The sequence below is a fragment of the Hyperolius riggenbachi genome, chromosome 9, assembly GCF_040937935.1.
Source record: "Hyperolius riggenbachi isolate aHypRig1 chromosome 9, aHypRig1.pri, whole genome shotgun sequence".
NCBI lineage: Eukaryota > Metazoa > Chordata > Amphibia > Anura > Hyperoliidae > Hyperolius > Hyperolius riggenbachi.
Genome location: NC_090654.1, coordinates 287,313,221 through 287,334,062, shown reverse-complemented (window position 1 = coordinate 287,334,062; position 20,842 = coordinate 287,313,221). Strand labels below are relative to the sequence as shown.

At 44.5% G+C, this 20,842-nt stretch overlaps 1 protein-coding gene across 3 annotated transcripts in view; it reads left to right on the top strand.

Annotated features, from left to right (window-relative positions):
- The window catches only part of DICER1 (dicer 1, ribonuclease III), a 95,173-nt gene that overhangs the window by 35,387 nt on the left and 38,944 nt on the right, over positions 1–20,842 (top strand). For all 3 annotated transcript variants that reach the window (XR_011024179.1, XM_068254733.1, XM_068254732.1), the window contains exons 6-13: positions 1,041–1,171; positions 3,282–3,416; positions 8,237–8,397; positions 11,032–11,200; positions 11,846–12,324; positions 16,300–16,432; positions 18,754–18,996; positions 19,080–19,234. Coding sequence is in view for 2 of the 3 variants with exons in the window: in XM_068254733.1 (XP_068110834.1) it covers positions 1,041–1,171; positions 3,282–3,416; positions 8,237–8,397; positions 11,032–11,200; positions 11,846–12,324; positions 16,300–16,432; positions 18,754–18,996; positions 19,080–19,234 (1,606 nt within the window). In the remaining variant the exon portion in view is untranslated. The remainder of the gene's footprint in view (positions 1–1,040; positions 1,172–3,281; positions 3,417–8,236; positions 8,398–11,031; positions 11,201–11,845; positions 12,325–16,299; positions 16,433–18,753; positions 18,997–19,079; positions 19,235–20,842) is intronic.

The following is a 20,842-nucleotide window of genomic DNA, read 5'->3' as shown; positions in this document are numbered from 1 at the left end:
CTTTTAGGCAGGAAGGATTGCAGAGTGATTCCACTGTGTGGAAGAGTTGACCAGCTCTGTTGTTGGCTGTAGATATTTTGTGCGAGATAAAGTCTGATCACAGACTTTATCTCGCAATTTACTACACTATACTGGACTCTTGGTTTTCCTTTCTGTCTCCCTATGCAACTAGAGTTATCTTGTTTTGAGATAAGTGCACTCCTTTTTACTTCAGCTGGCAAAACTTGTGCTGTAAATTCTTGAAAAGCCTTGATGTCTCTCTGCTAGCAGAAATTATAGAAACTGAAAGCAGAAGTCCTCTGTTATTGTCTCACACCGCCCTCTAGGGACATGTAACAAATAAGAAATAAAAATGCTAAAATAAATTGGCCCGGAGCACTTGCAAGCCTCCAAATTGGCTGCTAAAGGGTTAGTAAAAACGCCAACATATTCCGTGGCGCTTTACAGATTGTGGTGGCAAATGTAACAGAATGCTCAAAATGCAAAGAAAATATAGGAGAGAGCCCTGCCCTTGTGAGCTCACGACCTAAAGCATTATACAGAATTTTACAGCTGGTATAGAAGTCTGAACATGTCAGCCATGAGCTATAAGGAGTGCTTTGTGTAGTAGGGCGGAGAGAGAACAGGTCATGTGACTCTATAGTCATGTGTTCAGTGGCAGCTGCCGACAGCCCGGCTGATTTCCTGTTGGGAGAAAGAAAAGAGGAAGTGACAAGGACAGCAGTTCCGCACAACAGCTTGTACATCTGGGGGGGTGCTAATTACACTACTGATAGGGGCGGGGCGTATGGCACTGGGGACGTGTGCTAATTACACTACTGATAAAGGGCAGGGCTTATGGCACTGGGGGCGTGTGCTAATTACACTACTGATAAGGGGCAGGGCTTATGGCACTGGGGGCGTGTGCTAATTACACGATTGATGAGGGGCGGAGCTCCTAGCACTGGTCCTAATAAAGCTTAGCCTTACACGTAGCGGTCTGTGGAAAGCAGTGCTTCTTTCGTCTCCTCATAGACAACCTGTTCCTGTTTTATTTTCAGCTAAACAAGTTGCCCAGCAGGTCTCTGCGGTCCGAACTCACTCTGATCTCAAGGTTGGGGAGTATTCCGATGTGGAGGTGGTGGAGAGCTGGGCAAAGGAGAGATGGAACCAAGAGTTTGGGAATCATCAGGTAAGGTGTGTGTGTGTGTGTGTGTGTGTGTGTGTGTGTGTGTGTGTGTGTGTGTGTGTGTGTGTGTGTGTGTGCGTGTATAGAGTGTGTGTGTGTGTGTGTGTGTGTGTGTGTGTGTGTGTGTATATATAGTGTGTGTGTGTGTGTGTATAATGTGTGTGTGTGTGTGTGTGTGTGTGTGTGTGTGTGTGTGTGTGTGTGTGTGTGTGTGTGTGTCAGACAGGAGAAATGCAGGGCTGGCCCAACTCTGCATACAGCATAGGAAGAGGAGGCAAGCCAATGACTGCCGGGTGCAGTGAAGTTATGTAGACAAGGAATAGGCACCATAATATGGTTAATATTAAGGTGGAGGTTAGGCGTCAGGAAGTCTAGAAGTTGAGGTTTGGGATAAGTGTAGAGATGGTCAATGACATGCAAATCATTTTAGGTTGATGCAGGATTATTCAAATTTTGTATGTAAACATAAGCAGCTTGAAAATCAACCAATCCTATTCCAGCTAGGCGGAAATTGACTGGCCGGTTTTCAAGCTAGATTAATTAGTATGCAAAATGTGCATAATTCTGCATCAACTCAGGATTTCTTGCATCTCATTGACTACACCTAGTAGTCAGTGAGAAGCTAATATTTCAAACTTTGATTCCACTTGGGAAAGAGGCCGGACAGAGGGGACGGGGGAAAGGCAGGGGGGATGGGGAAGAGGCCAGACAGAGGGGGTGGGGGAAGCATGAGGAGGAGGCCGGGCAGGGGAAGTGGGGGGGAGGGGAGAACAAGGAGGAGGCGGGTTAGCATGGGGAGGAGGCCGGACAGAGGGGGCGGGGGCACAGGGAAAAGGCAGGGGGGTGGGGAAGAGGCCAGACAGAGGGGACGGGGGAAGCACGAGGAGGAGGCAGGGCAGGGGAAGTGGGAGGGAGGGGAGAACAAGGAGGAGGCGGGTTAGCATGGGGAGGAGGCCGGACAGAGAGATTCTCTGTGTGGGCAATGATTAGATTTGCTGATTATGAGAACTGTGTAAACTTGTACGCAAATTAAATGTTTTTACACGCAGAATGCTTTCAAATGGACTTTTTATGTACGTAAGAGGAGGTGCTTACATTTTAAATTGGGGCATTAAAAGTGGTCTGAAACTCCGACATAACATTCAGTATAAATGTGTTATCCTACTTTTTATTACTCATACAGTTATCATATTTATTTGCTTTTGTGCACAAGTAATATTGTCAGTTTACAAATTACAAGTTTCTAAAGTGTAGTTTTTCTTACTCTGAAAGCTGGCTTTGCATTTTATTCTTTTTCTATTATAACTGCTTTTTATTATATATTAAAACCTTCTAATGAGCTATTCTGAACGCTGTGTGTGAATGAAGCAGGGACAGTTTCTCAGAGAGTGTTTGTTTACATTCCAGTGTTGATACATTTGTGTTTAACAAGTAAAAAAAGATACTGTTATCTACAGTTTGGATGCGGATTTGAAGCTGAATAGCAGGACAAAGTCCTTTGTTTAACCTGGGATAGTAGCTTTCAAGCTGTGAGGAATCTTTTAGAGCAAAGTAGAAATGCTGGCTTTCAGACCACTTTAATCCCCCACCCCCCTGATAAAGTGATAAGTCAGAATGCTGAGGAGGGTTGAAGGTTAACGAGAGTTTATTTTTCTTTTGCTCGCAGCCGGCTGTAACTATCACAGCAGCAATGGGATTATATCCTCGTATTTAATAATTCCCCGCACTAAGCTCCCGTAACCGACCGATCTATAACTATATTTTTATAAATAAGTTTGCAGAGTTTGTTTTAGGAATTTGGGCTGAATGGCCGCGTAGCTCGCGGATAACCTACGGCGCTCACATAGCATCTCGTACAGCCATCTGTAACCTAACCTCCCTTGTTTTACCTCCTCGCCAGGGCGCTTGTCAAACTCCATCGCGCTGAAACGTTGAGCACCGCGGCAATTTGGATCGTGTCAGGCGGGGGGGCTTTGATGGGAATTGTCAGTTAGTTTACAGAGGAAACATTGGAAACATATGAGGTTTAACCGGGGAAATTCAAACCAGACGCGGCCCGGGGTCTCCTCGCCATCTTCTGCCGCGCTGAGGTTATTCTTGTGTATGTTCTCAGATCCTCGTCATGACCTGCAACATCTTCCTGAACGTTCTCAAGAGCCAAAGCCTGTCATTAGCCAGCATCAATTTACTGGTATTTGACGAATGCCATCTCGCCATCCAGGATCACCCGTATCGTGACATCATGAAGGTAAAAAATACAAATGTGAACAGCAAAAATGTATTTCTCTCTTAAAGTGGAAACGAGATAAACTTTTACATAATTGTGTTCTTTTCATATAGTTTATAGGGCATTCCTCAAGCCCAATACTTTTTTTGTTTTGTTTTAATACTCTAATTCCCTATAAAATAAACAAGCCTCGCCCACAGCTCCTTTTGTGCCTTGGCACTGTAGCAAGGGCTTATGGGAGCTCAGTCTGGGCAGGAGGAGGAGGTTATTAGCCATTGATTTCAGAGGGAGGAGGAGAGGGGACTGAATTTACACACAGGGAAGCTGATAGCATCTCCAGCCCTCAGCCTGTGACAATGTGACAAACAGAACATGGCCGCTCTCATTGTATCACAGGAATAAATAATCATAAAATGTTGAAGCTGTTTGCAGCTAGATATGCTGTGTAAACTATCTAAACTTTAGATAAGATATATAGACAAGTTACTTGTTATAGTTAGTTTTTCATCACAGATCCACTTTAACCACTTCATATTCCTAAATGTTTACCCCTTGAAAAAGTGACACTGAAGTTGAAAAAAAAACAAACCCTTGCGATACAATGAATCGTATGTGTAGTATGGATAATGAATAGAGCATTAGCAGCCAATAAAAGTCTTATGTTTTTTTTTTCAGTTATATAGATTTACTTTTTATAACATTGCATCATTCTCTAATAATTGCAGTTTATAAATTACACTCTGTGTTTTAAATGATGAAACAGAGCAGAGCTAATGAGCCTTTGAACTTCCTGGCAGTAAAACTTTAATCAAACAAACAGCGAGAGACAGGTTGAGATAAGTGCTTCAAAAAACAGCACTGTAGCCGACCCCAAGTTGGGTCGGAGAGCTCAGAGAAGCTCTTTTGCACAGATAACAAGTGCAAGTTTCCTTACTCTTCCAGTACTGGAAATAATATGAGACTCCTATCTGTGCTAATGTTCTATTTCTTAGCTGTACTACATATACAAATGATTATCTTATGTGTTTATTTTCACTTCAGATTCCCTTTAAAGAGAATCTGTACTCTAAAATTCTTACAGCAAAAAGCATACCATTCTATTCATTCTGTTCTCCTGGGCCCCTCTGTGCTGTTTCTGCCACTCCCTGCTGCAATCCTGGCTTGTAATTGCCAGTTTTAGGCAGTGTTTACAAACAAAAGACATGGCTGCTAACCAGCATGTGATAGGCTGAGAGTAGATCAGTGTGTGAGTCATACAGAGTGTGCAGGGGGCCTGTAGAGGGTGTGTATAGCTTCTATCATATCACAGCAGCACAGCACATTCCAGCCTGACTGCCTGAGCCCGACAGAGGAGAGAAGATTAGATCATATAACAGAGATAATACAGCCACTGTGCAACTAGGAAAGGCTGCAGTAAGACAGAGCACATTAGAACAGCTATAGGAACATATAGGATAGAAGAAATAAGGCTCAAAATTTTGTTACAGAGTCTCTTTAAGGTTCATGACAATCTTGGCATTGCAAGTGTGTCACTATGAATACAGCAGTAGAGTATTGATACAGCAATAACTTTTATACTTAAGCCATCAAAGTGATTGATATATAGATACTTCTATATACTAGAAACTTAAAGTGAACCCGGGGTGAAAGTAAATTGGTGAGATAAACAATGATATTTATCCTCCTACTCCTAAAAATGACTTTCTTTAAAGAGAACCCGAGGTGGGTTTGAAGAATATTATCTGCATACAGAGGCTGGATCTGCCTATACAGCCCAGCCTCTGTTGCTATCCCAAACCCCCCTAAGGTCCCCCTGCACTCTGCAATCCCTCATAAATCACAGCCACAGTGCTGACAAACAGCTTGTCAGAGCTGGCTGTGTTTATCTCTATAGTGTCAGTCTGCTGCTCTCCCCGCCTCCTGCAGAACTCCAGTCCCCGCCTGCATCCCTTCCCTCCCTGCTGATTGGAGGGAAGGGATGGGGGCAGGGACCGGAGCTATGCAGGAGGCGGGGGAGCAGCCGAGACTGACACTACAGATGTAAACACAGCCTCACAGCATGGCTGTGATTTATGGGGGATTGCAGAGTGCATGGGGACCTTAGTGGGGTTTGGGGTAGCAACAGAGGCTGGGCTGTATAGGCAGATCCAGCCTCTGTATGCAGATAACATTCTTTAAACGCACCTCGGGTTCTCTTTAAAGCAAATGGGAATAATTTCTTTTTTTTTTTTTTTTACGTGTTGGCAAAGTTATTTAAAAGTACCTTTTGCAATTTTCTCCCGGCACCCCCGGCTCTGGATTCGTTCATTTTGCCTGTATAATCCAAGATGGAAGCTGACCTTTTCGTTTTATTTCTGGGTCACCAGCTTCCCAGTTCCCTTTTCAAAACCTCTCAAGCGCTGGTAGAACAGCGCGAGAGACAGAGATTACGGGTGCGCAGGCATGGACACATGCACACGCGTATAGAAGAGCATATAGAACAGTTGCATAATCGAATGCAGTGTCACTATGCATGCTCTGAGTCAGAGCAGGGAGGCGGGCATTATCGGCAGCGTGGCTCTAAGGGGCGGGGAAAGGGGAGGAGATGGCCGTATGTCACGGAGGAGAAACAGAGCAGTGAGAAGAAGCTCTTACTCCTCCAGAAAGTAGCATATTCCACCGAAATGGTCACATTTTTATAAAGCAGATTTTGGGTGCTGGGCTGCAGCAAATGAAAGGACAAGGGGACTAAATTTCATAGCACAGGTAACTGTAAATGGTGCGTTATTAAAAAGGAAAGAAAAACGGTTCCCATTGACTACATTTTCTTTTATATTTAAACATTTACAGAGCAGGTTGAACGTTTTACTGTCTCTAATCAGTGGCAGCCTATTGAGTGTCCCAAAGTTAGAAAAAGGTCAAAAGTTCATGCATTTTATCTCTCCCTGCCCTCAGAAGTTGTATTCTGCTAGGAAAACTTTTATGGATGTAATTTGCATTTGAGTGATGTTTACTATATTCCCGACAAGACAGAAGCTGTCACTTCCATGCCTGGAAATTAACTCTTTCAGGCAGCCCAATAAAACAAGTAAAACAGCCTTGTTATTTATGTTTTGTACCGTACAAACACGTTTATCATGTCGCATATCACCTCGGGTACACTTTAAGGTTCATGATAATCTTAGCCTTTCAGCTGCGTCACTGTTGATGCAGCAATAACTTTTATAATATGCCACCAAAGTGCTGTGTGTGTTTCCTTTTCGGGATAAAATAGCCTTGAATCAGAACATTTATAGCCTGCTTTTCTCTTGGTGGACTCAAAGCACCAGAGCTGCAGCCTCTAAGGAGTGCTCAGTAGACAGCAGCTGTGTTAGGGAGTCTTGCCCAAAGTCTCCTTACTGAATTGGTGCTGGCTTACTGAACAGCAAGAGCAAAGTCTCCTGTGTCAGTGGCAGAGCCTTTAATCAGTTCATTATCAGTACAGTGTATTATGGTAATTAGATGTCATAACCTATCTTGGTGGCTGCACAGATTCCTGATAGCAGGACAGTGATGGAAAGTTTGGGGGGATCATCATTTCTCTGCATGGGAGCTGAACAAACAGCTCATTGTTCAGTGCATACGAGATAAACTTTTACTCATTGCATAAGTGTGTTCCTTTCCTATTGTTTATAGGGCATTCCTCAAGCCAAATACTTTTTTTGTTTAGTTTTAATACTCTAATTCCCTATAAACTAAACAAGCCTCGCCCACAGCTTCTCCAGACCCATGTAGCAAGGGCTTATAGGGAACCAGAGAGGAATGTAAAAAAAAGAAAAGAAAAAGCTTTCATACATACCTGGGGCTTATTCCAGCCCCATAAGCCTGGATCGCTCCCACGCCGCCGTCCTCTGCTGCCTCTATCGCCGGTACCGGGTCCCGTCACTTCCGGCGTACGCGGCCAATTGTCCGCATCACAGGGGCTCCCTCTATACCCGTACGCATGCGGCTGCGCAGTAAGCAGCCTCACGCGTACGTATATGGAGGGAGCCCCGTGTGATGCGGACAATTGGCAGCGTCTGCTGGCCGACTGGCGGCCATGACGGGACCCGGTACCGGCGTATCCAGGCAGCTAAGGACGGTGGCGTGGGAGCGATCCGTGCGTATGGGGCTGGAGGAAGCCCCAGGTATGTATAGAATCTTTTTCCTGGGGCCTCTGGTTCCCTTTATGGGAGCTCAGTCTGGGCAGGAGAAGGAGGTGTTTCTAGCCAGATATTTCAGAGGCAGAGGGGAGTGAAGTTTTCACAGGCTGAGGGCTTGAGATATAGATCAGCTTGCCTGTGTGTATCGTGACAAACAGAACATGGCTGCTGTCATTCTATCACAGGAAGAAATAATCATATACTGTTGAAGCTGTTTGCAGCTAGATTTGCTGAGTAAACTTAACTTTAGATATAGACCAGTTACTTGTTATAGTTAGTTTTTCATCTCGGATCCGCTTTAAAAATATGAGACTCCAGGATATGAGTTTAGGATTAGTTCTTGTCTCATATTTTTTTCCACTTCAGGCTGGCTGTTTCTGATGTATTGGCAACTTTCTGTTATTAGCAGTAATGTGTTCTTTGAGATTGGAGCATTGTAAAATAATGGTTATCCTCGTGCTTTATTGGCATTACAGTATACATTTATAGCGCTATCTTTATGCAGAGAGTAAAGTGAAGCAGCTGCAGAAGTGCGCAGGAAGGCGGCCCCGAGGCGACACGGTTGCGTCATTCCCGTGTCGTCTTTGGGACGTCAGTGGACCTCATTGTGCGGAGGTCTGCGGAGACATTGCGCAGGTCTACCAGTAACAGGTTTATTCACACCTCCCCCGTCACGCACAGATCTGTGAGCGATGCCAGACGTGTCCGCGGATCCTGGGGCTGACCGCGTCAATCCTGAACGGGAAATGTGACCCCTGCAACCTGGAGGAGAAGATCCAGAGACTGGAGGAGATTCTGAAGAGCAACGCCGAAACTGCAACCGATCTGGTGGTGCTAGACAGGTAAACAGGCGGCTGAAGTCATGACCTCATCCCCGGCACGTAAAGGGGGGCCCCTCTCATTATACGGGGGGGGGGGGTTCACTGCATACAAGGGGCTCTTCAGTGCCTGGCCTGGCTTATAGGTCATGACCTCATCCCCTCTCATTATACGGGGGGGGGGGGGGTTCACTGCCATACAAGGGGCTCTTCAGTGCCCAGCCTGGTTATAGGTCGTGTCCTTTCTCATATAAACAGCTTCCAGGAATTATCAAACTGTCACTTCTATACAGCGTCGGTACTCAGTCTACTGTCACCTCCGGGCTTCGGAATGCTGAATGCATTTTTTGAAAGTGAACCCGAGGTGAGAGAGATATGGAGGCTGCCATATTTATGTCCTTTTAAACAATGTACATTGCCCAGCTGTCCTGCTGATCCTCTGCCTCTAATACTTTAACCATTTCAGCCTTCAGTCATTTTTCACCTTATGCATCAGAGCAATTTTCACTTCCCATTCATTCGCTAATAACTTTATCACTACTTATCACAATTTATTGATCTATATCTTGTTTTTTTCCGCCACTAATTAGGCTTTCTAGGGTGATACATTTTGCTAAGAATTATTTTTTTATAAATGCATTTTAACAGGATTAATAAGAAAAAAAACTGAAAAAATTCATTATTTCTCAGTTTTCGGCCATTATAGCTTTAAAATAATCCACGCTACCATACTTAAAACCTATGTATTTTATTTGCCCATTTGTCTCGGTTATGACACCATTTAAATTTTGTCCCTATCACAATGTATCCCCGGTGATTGGTAACCATGTTCCCGTTCACTGATCCCAGAGCTACCGGGGGACAGCACGGGGGTGCGCCAAAGCGCGGCACCGCAGCAGAGCAGCCGCCAAGACATGAGCTTCATGTCCGGGCGGCAGAAATGGTGAAGCCATAGCCCCTGAACAAGCATGCAGCAGATCAGGTGTATCTGACATTATTGTCAGCTCTGGCAAGATTAGCTGCATGCTTGTTTCAGGTGTGATTCAGACACTACTGCTGCCAAATAATAGACCAGCAGGACAGCCAGCCAACTGGTATTGTTTAAAAGGAGAAAAAATATGGCAGCCTCCATGTCACTCTCACTTCGAGTTCACTTTAAAGCAGGAGGATCAGCCATACTATGCCAGGAAAAAAAACACATATATAAGTAGATAAATACTTGATCTACTTACATAACACATGTATTGTACTGTCCATGTTTTGATTTCAGTGAATGTTATATAGTAAACGAAGAGAATTCTGTTCCCGGTGGGACCATGTCTTTTGTCCACAGTTTAGGCTAAATCCTGATGTCATTTCTGCCCTTTATTTTTCTTTCTTTTCTCCTCCAATCGCTGAGTCACCTCAGCCTTGCTTGTAAACACAAATGAGCAGAGGATCATGTTTCAGCTAGGCAGGGAAATAAAGGGAAGAGGAGGAATATATTATAGATAAAAAGAACCCCCAGCATGCCACTGAATGGCAATGGTTATTAAAGGGCCAGTGCTCCTTAAGTATGTGATAACTCCCAACCATAACAGCAGAAACAGTTTTGCAAGTTTTGAATGCAGGATTAGCATCTTTATCACTTAATACACTCAGACCAGTTGCTGTTTAAATTTGATTTTTATGGTGACAATCCCGCTTTAAAGGACCACTTTCGTGAAATTTTTTTTAATGTAAAATATATACATATACAACGTACATTTCTCCCATAGTAAAATGCATTCTATAATCCCCCTTTCTCTATGTTTCTGTCACTTATAGTAGGTAGTAAAAATTTTTGACTAGTCCATCTCCTTATGGGGTATTCTCAGCATTACCTTTATTCTTTACAAAAACACTCCATGGAAAGGATCTATTCAAAGATGCTGGTCAGCCCTACTGACTTGCACACTATTCTGCCAGTTAGACTTAGCAATTGTCTTTCAGTAAGTGCTTTTTGTAAATAAAGGCATACCAGAGAATCCCCCATGAAGAGATAGACTTGTCTAAAATCTGTCAGATCTGTCAAATTTTCACTAACTGCATTAAGGGCCCATTCACACTAGAGCGTTTTGCTGGCGATTTCGGCAAATCGCTCATTCACTAGCGCTTTTTAAAGCGCTAGTTCTATAAAACCCTATGGGTCCGTTCTTGGCTGATTTGCGTTAATCGCCAAACACGTAGCCTGCACCATTTTCAGGGGATATCACATTTCAGTGCTATAGAAGTGCTAAACGCGATTGCGGAAAAATCACAGCAGTGCCCAGTGATTTTTTTTTTCTCCGCGTGTTATCGCGGAAAAATCACTCCTGCAAAACGCCGTCGGTAATCCCCGGCGTTTTGCGCTTTTTAAGTGTAAATGGGGCCTAAGTGATAGCGACAGCGTTCTAAATAAGGTTCCTGAAGGGCAACCACTGTAAATGCTGATGATTCCAAATTGTGTGCTTCTTTATAAGCAGGTTGGTAATGGACCAATGGGATGCAACAGCTGCTGCTGTTGATTGGTTCATTTTCAAGCTCTATAAATTAGCATAAAGCGGAGGCTCATCTCGTAATGACTTGTCATCCCCACATGTGACGTCACTCTGCTTCCTGTGCTCCCCCTTCTCACGTCATCCCTGTCCTCTGCCGCAGGTACGCCTCTCAGCCCTGCGAGATCGTGTTGGACTGTGGCCCGTACCACGACAAGAGCGAACTGTATCTGAGACTGTTATCAGAACTGGAGGAGGCTCTTCACTTCCTGGAGGACTGCAACATTCCAATCCAATCTAAAGAGAGGGATTCTACAGCCATCTCCAAGCAGGTAAGAGCCCCCCCCCCCCACACACACACATACTCACCAAGCGGGTAAGAGCCCCTCCCCCCCACACACCCATACTCACTAAGCAGGTAAGAGCCCCTCCCCCCCAAACCTATACTCACCAAGCGGGTAAGAGCCCCTCCCCCACACACACCCATACTCACCAAGCAGGTAAGAGCCCCTCTCCCCCACACACACACCCATACTCACCAAGCAGGTAAGAGCCCCTCCCCCCCACACACACCCATACTCACCAAGCAGGGACAAAAGCTGTCTGTGCCACGCCCCTGCAGAGCCTGCTACTAACCACCTCCTGGGCGGCTCTAGGTCACGTGAATCATTTGTTGCGGACTCCATAAAGAAGCATTTGGTTGGCGATGGTCCATGGAATGTAGGTGGGGAGACGCTGAGCTTCCTTCTCGGCAAAGTACCAAATAGAGCCAGACTGACTGAAATAAGATTCATTACAGCAGACACATTTCTGATTATATTGGAATGCTTGCAATGCAGGGTCAGGTTGCAGGCTGCATAATAAACACAGGGCAGTGGGTAAATGGAATTTGATTTTATGGCTGACAATCCAACTGTAAAAGGTATAAAAACGTTGACTCAGTGGAAGTCTCTGTAATGTGTTTTGGTCTGTTGCAGATCTTGTCGGATTGCCGAGCGGTTCTGGTGGTCCTCGGTCCCTGGTGCGCAGATAAAGTGGCGGGGATGATGGTCCGGGAACTCCAGAAGTACATAAAACACGAGCAGGAGGAGCTGCACCGCAAGTTCCTGCTCTTCACCGATACCATCCTGAGGAAGATCCACGCACTCTGCGAGGAACATTTCTCCCCGGCTTCCCTGGACCTCAAATTTGTCACCCCCAAAGTCCTCCAGCTGCTGGAGATCTTACGAAAGTACAAGCCCTACGAGCGCCAGCAGTTCGAAAGCGTGGAGTGGTACAACAACCGCAACCAAGATAACTACGTCTCCTGGAGCGACTCTGAGGATGATGACGACGATGAAGACGAGGAGGTCGAGGAGAAAGAGAAGACCGAAACCAGCTTCCCTTCGCCGTTCACCAACATTCTCTGCGGGATCATCTTTGTGGAGCGACGATACACAGCAGTTGTTTTAAATCGGTAATAAGTGAACCCATATTTGTCTGTCAAGACTTACAGTGGAGGAAATAATTATTTGACCCCTCACTGATTTTGTAAGTTTGTCCAATGACAAAGAAATGAAAAGTCTCAGAACAGTATCATTTCAATGGTAGGTTTATTTTAACGGTGGCAGATAGCACATCAAAAGGAAAATCGAAAAAATAACCTTAAATAAAAGATAGCAACTGATTTGCATTTCATTGAGGGAAATAAGTTTTTGAACCCTCTAACAATAAAAGACTTAATACTGACTAATAGTGGAAAAACCCTTGTTTGCAAGCACAGAGGTCAAACGTTTCTTGTAATTGATGACCAAGTTTGCACACATTTTAGGAGGAATGTTGGTCCACTCCTCTTTGCAGATCATCTCTAAATCCCTAAGGTTTCGAGGCTGTCTCTGTGCAACTCTGAGCTTGAGCTCCCTCTATAGGTTTTCTATTGGATTAAGGTCCAGAGACTGACTAGGCCACTCCATGACCTTAATGTGCTCTTTTGAGCCACTCCTTTGTTGCCTTTGCTGTATGTTTTGGGTCATTGTCGTGCTGGAACACCCATCCACGACCCATTTTCAGTTTCCTGGCAGAGGGAAGGAGGTTGTCGTTCAGGATTTCACGATACATGGCTCCGTCCATTTTCCCGTTAATGCAATTAAGTTGTCCTGTGCCCTTAGCAGAAAAACACCCCCAAAGCAAAATGTTTCCACCCCCATGCTTGACGGTGGGGATGGTGTTTTGGGGGTCATAGGCAGCATTTTTCTTCCTCCAAACACAGCGAGTTGAGTTAATGCCAAAGAGCTCTATTTTGGTCTCATCAGACCACAGCACCTTCTCCCAGTCACTCACAGATTCATTCAGGTGTTCATTGGCAAACTTCAGACGGGCCTGCACATGTGCCTTCTTGAGCAGGGGGACCTTGCGAGCCCTGCAGGATTTTAATCCATTGCGGTGTAATGTGTTTCCAATGGTTTTCTTGGTGACTGTGGTCCCTGCTAATTTGAGGTCATTCACTAACTCCTCCCGTGTAGTTCTAGGATGCTTTTTCACCTTTCTCAGAACCATTGACACCCCACGAGGTGAGATCTTGCGTGGAGCACCAGAGCGAGGTCGATTGATGGTCATTTTGTGCCCCTTCCATTTTCGAACAATCGCACCAACAGTTGTCACCTTCTCTGCCAGCTTCTTGCTAATGGTTTTGTAGCCCATTCCAGCCTTGTGCAGGTATACAATTTTGTCTCTGACATCCTTGGCCAGCTCTTTGGTCTTTCCCATGTTGTAGAGTTTGGAGTCTGCTTGATTGATTGATTCTGTGGACAGGTGTCTTTTATACAGGTGACTAGTTAAGACAGGTGTCCTTAATGAGGGTGACTAATTGAGTAGAAGTGTCTAACCACTCTGTGGGAGCCAGAACTCTTAATGGTTGGTAGGGGTTCAAAAACTTATTTCCCTCAATGAAATGCAAATCAGTTGCTATCTTTTAGTTAAGGTTATTTTTTCGATTTTCCTTTTGATGTGCTATCTGCCACTGTTAAAATAAACCTACCATTGAAATGATACTGTTCTGAGACTTTTCATTTCTTTGTCATTGGACAAACTTACAAAATCAGTGAGGGGTCAAATAATTATTTCCTCCACTGTATCTGATATATATATATATATATATATATATATATATATATATATATATATATATATATATATATATATATATATATATATATATATATATACAGGATCTTCTCAAAAAATTTGCATATTGTGATAAAGTTCATTATTTTCTGTAATGTTCTGATAAACATTAGACTTTCATATATTTTAGATTCAAATACACACAACTGAAGTAGTTCAAGCCTTTTATTGTTTTAATATTGATGATTTTGGCATACAGCTCATGAAAACCCAAAATTCCTATCTCAAAAAATTAGCATATTTCATCCGACCAATAAAAGAAAAGTGTTTTTAAAACAAAAAAAGTCAACCTTCAAATAATTATGTTCAGTTATGCACTCAATACTTGGTCGGGAATCCTTTTGCAGAAATGACTGCTTCAATGCGGCGTGGCATGGAGGCAATCAGCCTGTGGCACTGCTCAGGTGTTATGGAGGCCCAGGATGCTTCGATAGCGGCCTTAAAGGGATACTGTAGGGGGGTCGGGGGAAAATGAGCTGAACTTACCTGGGGCTTCTAATGGTCCCCCGCAGACATCCTGTGTTGGCGCAGCCACTCCCCAATGCTCCGGCCCCGCCTCCAGTTCACTTCTGGAATTTCTGACTTTAAAGTCAGAAAACCACTGCGCCTGCACGCCCGTGTCCTCGCTCCCGCTGATGTCACCAGGAGTGTACTGCGCAGACACAGACCATACTGGGCCTGTGCTGTGCGCTCTTGATGACATCAGCGGGATCGAGGACACGGCAACACAGGCGCAGTGGTTTTCAGACTTTAAAGTCTGAAATTCCAGAAATGAACAGGAGGCGGGGCCGGAGCATCGGTGAGTGGCTGCGCGGGCACAGGATGTCTGCGGGGGACCGTTAGAAGCCCCGGGTAAGTTCAACTCATTTTCCCCCGACCCCCCTACAGTATCCCTTTAAGCTCATCCAGAGTGTTGGGTCTTGCATCTCTCAACTTTCTCTTCACAATATCCCACAGATTCTCTATGGGGTTCAGGTCAGGAGAGTTGGCAGGCCAGTTGAGCATAGTAATACTATGGTCAGTAAACCATTTACCAGTGGTTTTGGCACTGTGAGCAGGTGTCAGGTCGTGCTGAAAAATGAAATCTTCATCTCCATAAAGCTTTTCAGCAGATGGAAGCATGAACCCACTTTTGAACCAGAAACAGCGGCAGAAGCGCCTGAGCTGGGCTACAGAGAAGCAGCACTGGACTGTTGCTCAGTGGTCCAAAGTACTTTTTTTGGATAAAAGCAACTTTTACATGTCATTCGGAAATCAAGGTGCCAGAGTCTGGAGGAAGACTGGGGAGAGGGAAATGCCAAAATGCCTTAAGTCCAGTGTCAAGTACCCACAGTCAGTGATGGTCTGGGGTGCCATGTCAGCTGCTGGTGTTAGTCCACTGTGTTTTATCAAGGGCAGGGTCAATGCAGCTAGCTATCAGGAGATTTTGGAGCATTTCATGCTTCCACATGCTGAAAAGCTTTATGGAGATGATGATTTCATTTTTCAGCACGACCTGGCACCTGCTCACAGGCTTCTGGATGCCAATGAGGCTTCCCCGTCATCCTGTGTATGATCTATCTTCTATTTTTTTTAGCTTCTCACTTTTCAATGTATTGATATTTTTCCCCCCTCCACTGCTATCTTTAGGTAAAGTTCCACTTTGATACACGTCTGTTAAAGAGACACTGAAGCGAAATAAAAATTATAATATAACTAATTGTGTAGTACGGATAATTACTAGACCATTATTAGCAAAGAAAATATTCTCATATTTTTATTTTCAGTTACCTATATAGTGTTTTTTTAACATTGCATCATTCTCTAATATTTGCAGTTTACACACTACTCAGCATTCTAAATGATTTTACAGAGCATGTCAGTGAACTATTGACCTGTCCTCTGGAGAGAAGAAGAAATTACAATGACTGACAGTTGAGATAACAAGCTTTAGAAGACAGAGCTCTCTTCGACTTTGAAAGCCGTGGAGCTTAATCGCTCTTTTGCATAGATACCTGGAGTTTCTTAACTCTTCCTGTACTGAAAACAATATTAGACTTATGTACCTGCTCCTAATGTTTTATATCTTAGCTGTACTACACATACAAATCATTATATCATATATATTTTTCGCTTCAGTGTCTCTTTAAAAGCGCAGCTCTGAAAATGATTTGTAAATTCTCTTTTGTGGGCATTTAGTTTGTACCGCGTTCTGTGCAGCGGTAGCGCTGATGTGTCCGTTTCTTTTCTCTCCCACTGAATGATGTCACTGTTGGTTCCCTCCCGACAGGCTGATTAAGGAGGCCGGGAAGCAGGACCCCGAGCTGGCTTACATTAGCAGTAACTTCATAACTGGCCATGGCATCGGAAAAAACCAGCCCAGGAACAAGCAGATGGAAGTGGAGTTCAGAAAGCAAGAAGAGGTAATGCCGGCGGAGTCCGTGGATTTGTTAATGGATTCTCTCGCAGAGCCCTGTCCTCAGCCTGTTCTGTGTCAGCGCCGGGCTCCCTGGACTCCCTCCAGCGGAGGCCGTAATCATCTGGCATTAGAGACATGCAGATACCGCTTGTTACACTCTCACGGCCCGAGCCTGGCTTACTTGCGCCTTATTGGTGCTGACAGCTAAATGGCCTGGTGTTGTGTTCACGTAAATACGCAGGATGTGCCTGTGGTGGAGTCCCTGAACTCCGTGCTGCCACACGGCCTGCACCTTCCCCTGCCGCAGGTGGTAGAACTATGTGCGTATCCTGTTATCCTACTGATTTACTATCGTTAAAGAGAGCCAAGCACCACTGGTTTCTAATAGCTATAGGAGCTGCAATGCCCCCCCCCCTCCCCTTCTATCTACTCATTTTTTATCCAGGGGAGGTGTGAAGATGACATCTGTGACTTCTCTAAACTCTTTGAAGCACAATGTCTTATGTCTCCACCCCCCGCTGATGAAAGCTTTTGTTTGCTCTCTGCTAATGTGTGCAATAAAATAATTACACCAGTTCTTATCCGCCTGAAACGTCTGCAGTCGGGGATGGCATGGAATTGGCTAATAAAACTCTCTGCTAAACTTTTAAATGTAAATAGAGGAGGTAAACTTAAAGGTTTTAAAATCTTTTTTTTACTTATAAGCCACATTGTCGGCATGCATGTTTAATGCGCTGTTGAGATGCCCTGGGTGCTAAAAATGGGATATGGAGGCTGCCATCTGAATTTTCTTATAAATAATGCTATGTTGCACGTAGGCTATTGGTGGCAATAGATCCTAGCATACCTTTATCCAGCGGAGCGGTTGTTGACTGTCACAGCCTCACCCCTTCTCGCGCGATCCCCTCCTCGGACATGAGCGGGTACAGTTTTGCTTTTTCCACTCAAGTGAAAAACGTAAGCAGTTAAAATCTGCCAGAACTGACAGTCCATCTCCTCATGGGGGATTCTCAGGGTTTTCTTTTGTTTTCAAAAGCATTTCCTGAACAGCAGTTGCTCAGTCCAACTGACAAAATAGTGTGTAAGTGAGCAGGGAGGCTGGTCGGTCATTTAATATTTTGGCAGTTAAACTGCTGTTCAGGAAATGCTTTTGAAAACCAAAGAAAACCCTGAGAATCCCCCATAAGGAGATGGACTAGTCCCAAAACCTGTCAGTTTCGGTCAGATTTTAACTGCTTACTTTCTTCACTGGTGTGGTCTATTAACTGTGCTTGCTCACTGGATACAGTATATAGGGGAGATGTAATTTGGGTGCACTAGATACAGCAGGTAAAAATACGGCAGTTGGATATTCGAGTACATAAGAAAGATATTAGTGGTTAAAGGTGATTGAATTGTGGGGATCCCTAGGTAATGGTGGTAAGGCAGACAGCAGCTGGGCGCCCGGATACATACTGGAAGACAGGTGGCAGTAATTGTAGTTGGGACATTAGCTGCAATAGGGAAGGGGGAGAGCTCAGTTTTAGGAGGTGTTGGCTGTCATTAGTCAACAGAAGTTCGACGAGATTGGCTGCACCACCAATATATAAATGTTTTTGCGTTCGCAAATATAGCACACAGCTTTAACAATGTTAAAGTGAACCGAGCACCTTTTTTATCATTCAGGACATTTCTATAGCACATGAAAAATGCATGCCGACAATCTGTTTGAATTTAAAATACAAGGTAAAATGAAAGTTTATTTTAATAATGAAAGTAGATTAATTACCCTGTTTCAGCAGGGCTGCCTGGCCTTCCCCGGCCACAGAGCTTTCAGGTTCCTAATTGTTTTATTGGGCTAATTACCAAGAGGTAAACAATGCTATTAGACAACAAAGGGGGTTAGTAATTAGGACTGTTTCTTCAAAGACCTAGTTTGTGTCAATGTGTCAAGATAGCATCTCTGACTTCTGTAAATAAGGAATGTGAGAAGGGGAGGGGGGGGACATGGCAGCTTCTATGCCAGGAGAGATTCCATTGAAAGAGAATGTGCTCAGTTCCCTTTAAAGGCAACTCTGGCTAATTTGTGATCGATTTCATGCTACATTTCGGAATATCGGAAATCAATGTGTGGTGTATGGGCAGGCAAAATGTCCCTCTGATCAGATTTGGTCTCATGGTCGATCTGCTCATACCTACCTCATACCTTCAGAAACCTATTGGGAGTTCTTCCAAGTTACTGACCTCTTCAGGGGGCTGCCTGTAAACTACTTTAAAATATTGTTTCAGATGCATTACTTTCTATACCTATTATAGACGCTCTTTGTTGTCCCGATGTTTGTGCAGGTCCTTCGAAAATTCCGAGCACACGAAACCAATTTGCTGATTGCCACCAGCATTGTGGAGGAAGGCGTGGACATTCCAAAGTGCAACCTGGTGGTTCGCTTTGACCTGCCCACGGAATACAGGTCTTACGTTCAGTCCAAGGGTCGCGCAAGGGCCCCCATCTCAAACTACATCATGCTAGCGGACACGGACAGGATAAAAGACTTCGAAGAAGATCTGAAGACCTATAAGGCTATTGAGAAGGTTGGTGGCTTGAAGATGGATCTGCTGATGGTCTTTTGTGTCTGACGCAGCCTTGGTGGTCTTAACGCTGGTTTGTGTTACAGATTCTGCGTAATAAATGTTCCAAGTCCATGGATTGTGGGGAGACGGAGTCCGAAGCCATTGTGGACGATGATGAGATCATTCCTCCTTATGTGTTACGTCAAGATGATGGGAGCCCACGGGTTACCATAAACACCGCCATTGGCCATATTAACCGGTAAGTGTTGAATATTTACAGACCATGGCTTGTGAGTATTGTGATAAATGTTTATATATAAAGTGTTCCAGGTTAATGAGACAGAAAGTCAAAGCCCAATTTGCTGATGATGTGTTTTGGAATTTTTCATAGTCTTGTAGAGCTAGTTGGACCTTGACCTCCCTGGCGGAAATGTTGAGTGTAGCTCTGGCTAGGCGCCGGGAGCTCAATGCAGAGTATAGCGTGCAGCGGGCATTATTACTCACCTCCCGGGGGATCCAAACATCGGTAGCCGTTCTCCTTCCTGCCCATGGAGGCTCTGAATCACTCTGGTGAGATCGCCATCAGTGATCTCACTACAGAGTTACAGCGCCACCTGGAGGATGGAGGGAAAACTGCAGTGCTGGAACCCAGGGAGGTGAGTGAGTGCTGGGGCTGCTGCTGGCATTCTGGCTGCATGATTTTTTTTTCCTGATTTTAGGGTCTAAAACTTGTTGAAAAGACCCTAAAATCTGGAAATAATCATACCGCCAGGGAGGTTAAAGTGGCATAATAAGGCTTCCCCAACCCCCCAGCCATGGATCCAGCACTGGGACACCCAAAAAAGATTGTCTGTGCTTGTCGATGGCTTGTACATGCGTGCTTGCACGGGCCTGCTCGGCTTGCTTCAGAGAAAGCCGGGCCGGATCGGGGCTGTTGATTGGTATGGACCAGATTGGGGTTGGCTTTTACAGCTGGGGCCTGAGCAGGTGCGTGCCTCTGTGCAGGCGCCCTGTTTCTGAGGTCTCACCGCTGGATCGGCTTGGCTATGGAGGACGGGACCCTGGAGGATCCAGAGACGTGCCCCTCCCAAGGTGGCTAACAAAAATATTGCATTGTAATCCTCACACATGTCTGCTTTAACCACTTCCTGACTGCCCATAGGTGTCGGGGAGTGGCCGCCTGCACACGGCACCCCTGGGTGCACTCCAATCCTCTTCCCTGCAAAACAGATCGTTTTACAACATGGACGTTTTAAAGAGACACTGAAAAAAAAACCCTCATGATATAATGAATTGGTTGTGTAATACAGATAATGAATAGAACGTTAGTAGCAAAGTAAATAGTGTCATATTTTTATTTTCAGGTATACAGCTTTTTTTTTTTTTTTATAACATTGCATCATTCTCTAATAATTGCAGTTTCCGTAATACTCTCAGCATTTTAAACGATTTCACAGAGCAGGCTAGTGACCCTTTGAACTTTTCTATGCAGAAAAACCATAAACAAAGATGAAGCAATGAGAGACAGTTGAGATAAGTGCTTCAAAAGACAGTGCTGTCCTCTGCTTTAAAAAGTCGCAGAGCTCACAGAAGCTCTTTTGCATTGATAACAATTGAAGTTTCTTAACTCTTCCTGTACTGGAAACAATATGAGACTCATATCTGTGCTAATGTTTTATCACTTAGCTGTACTACACATACAAATCATTATATCCTACATTTATTTTCACTTCAGATTCCCTTTAAAATATCCATTTTGCTGGAAGAGGTTAAGGGAACAACTTACATTTAGTGCATGTGTAGTTCATAGTAAAAACTCTCTAACCTGTTTTACCTGTTACAGCAGCTTTTGGTAATGATATTTTTT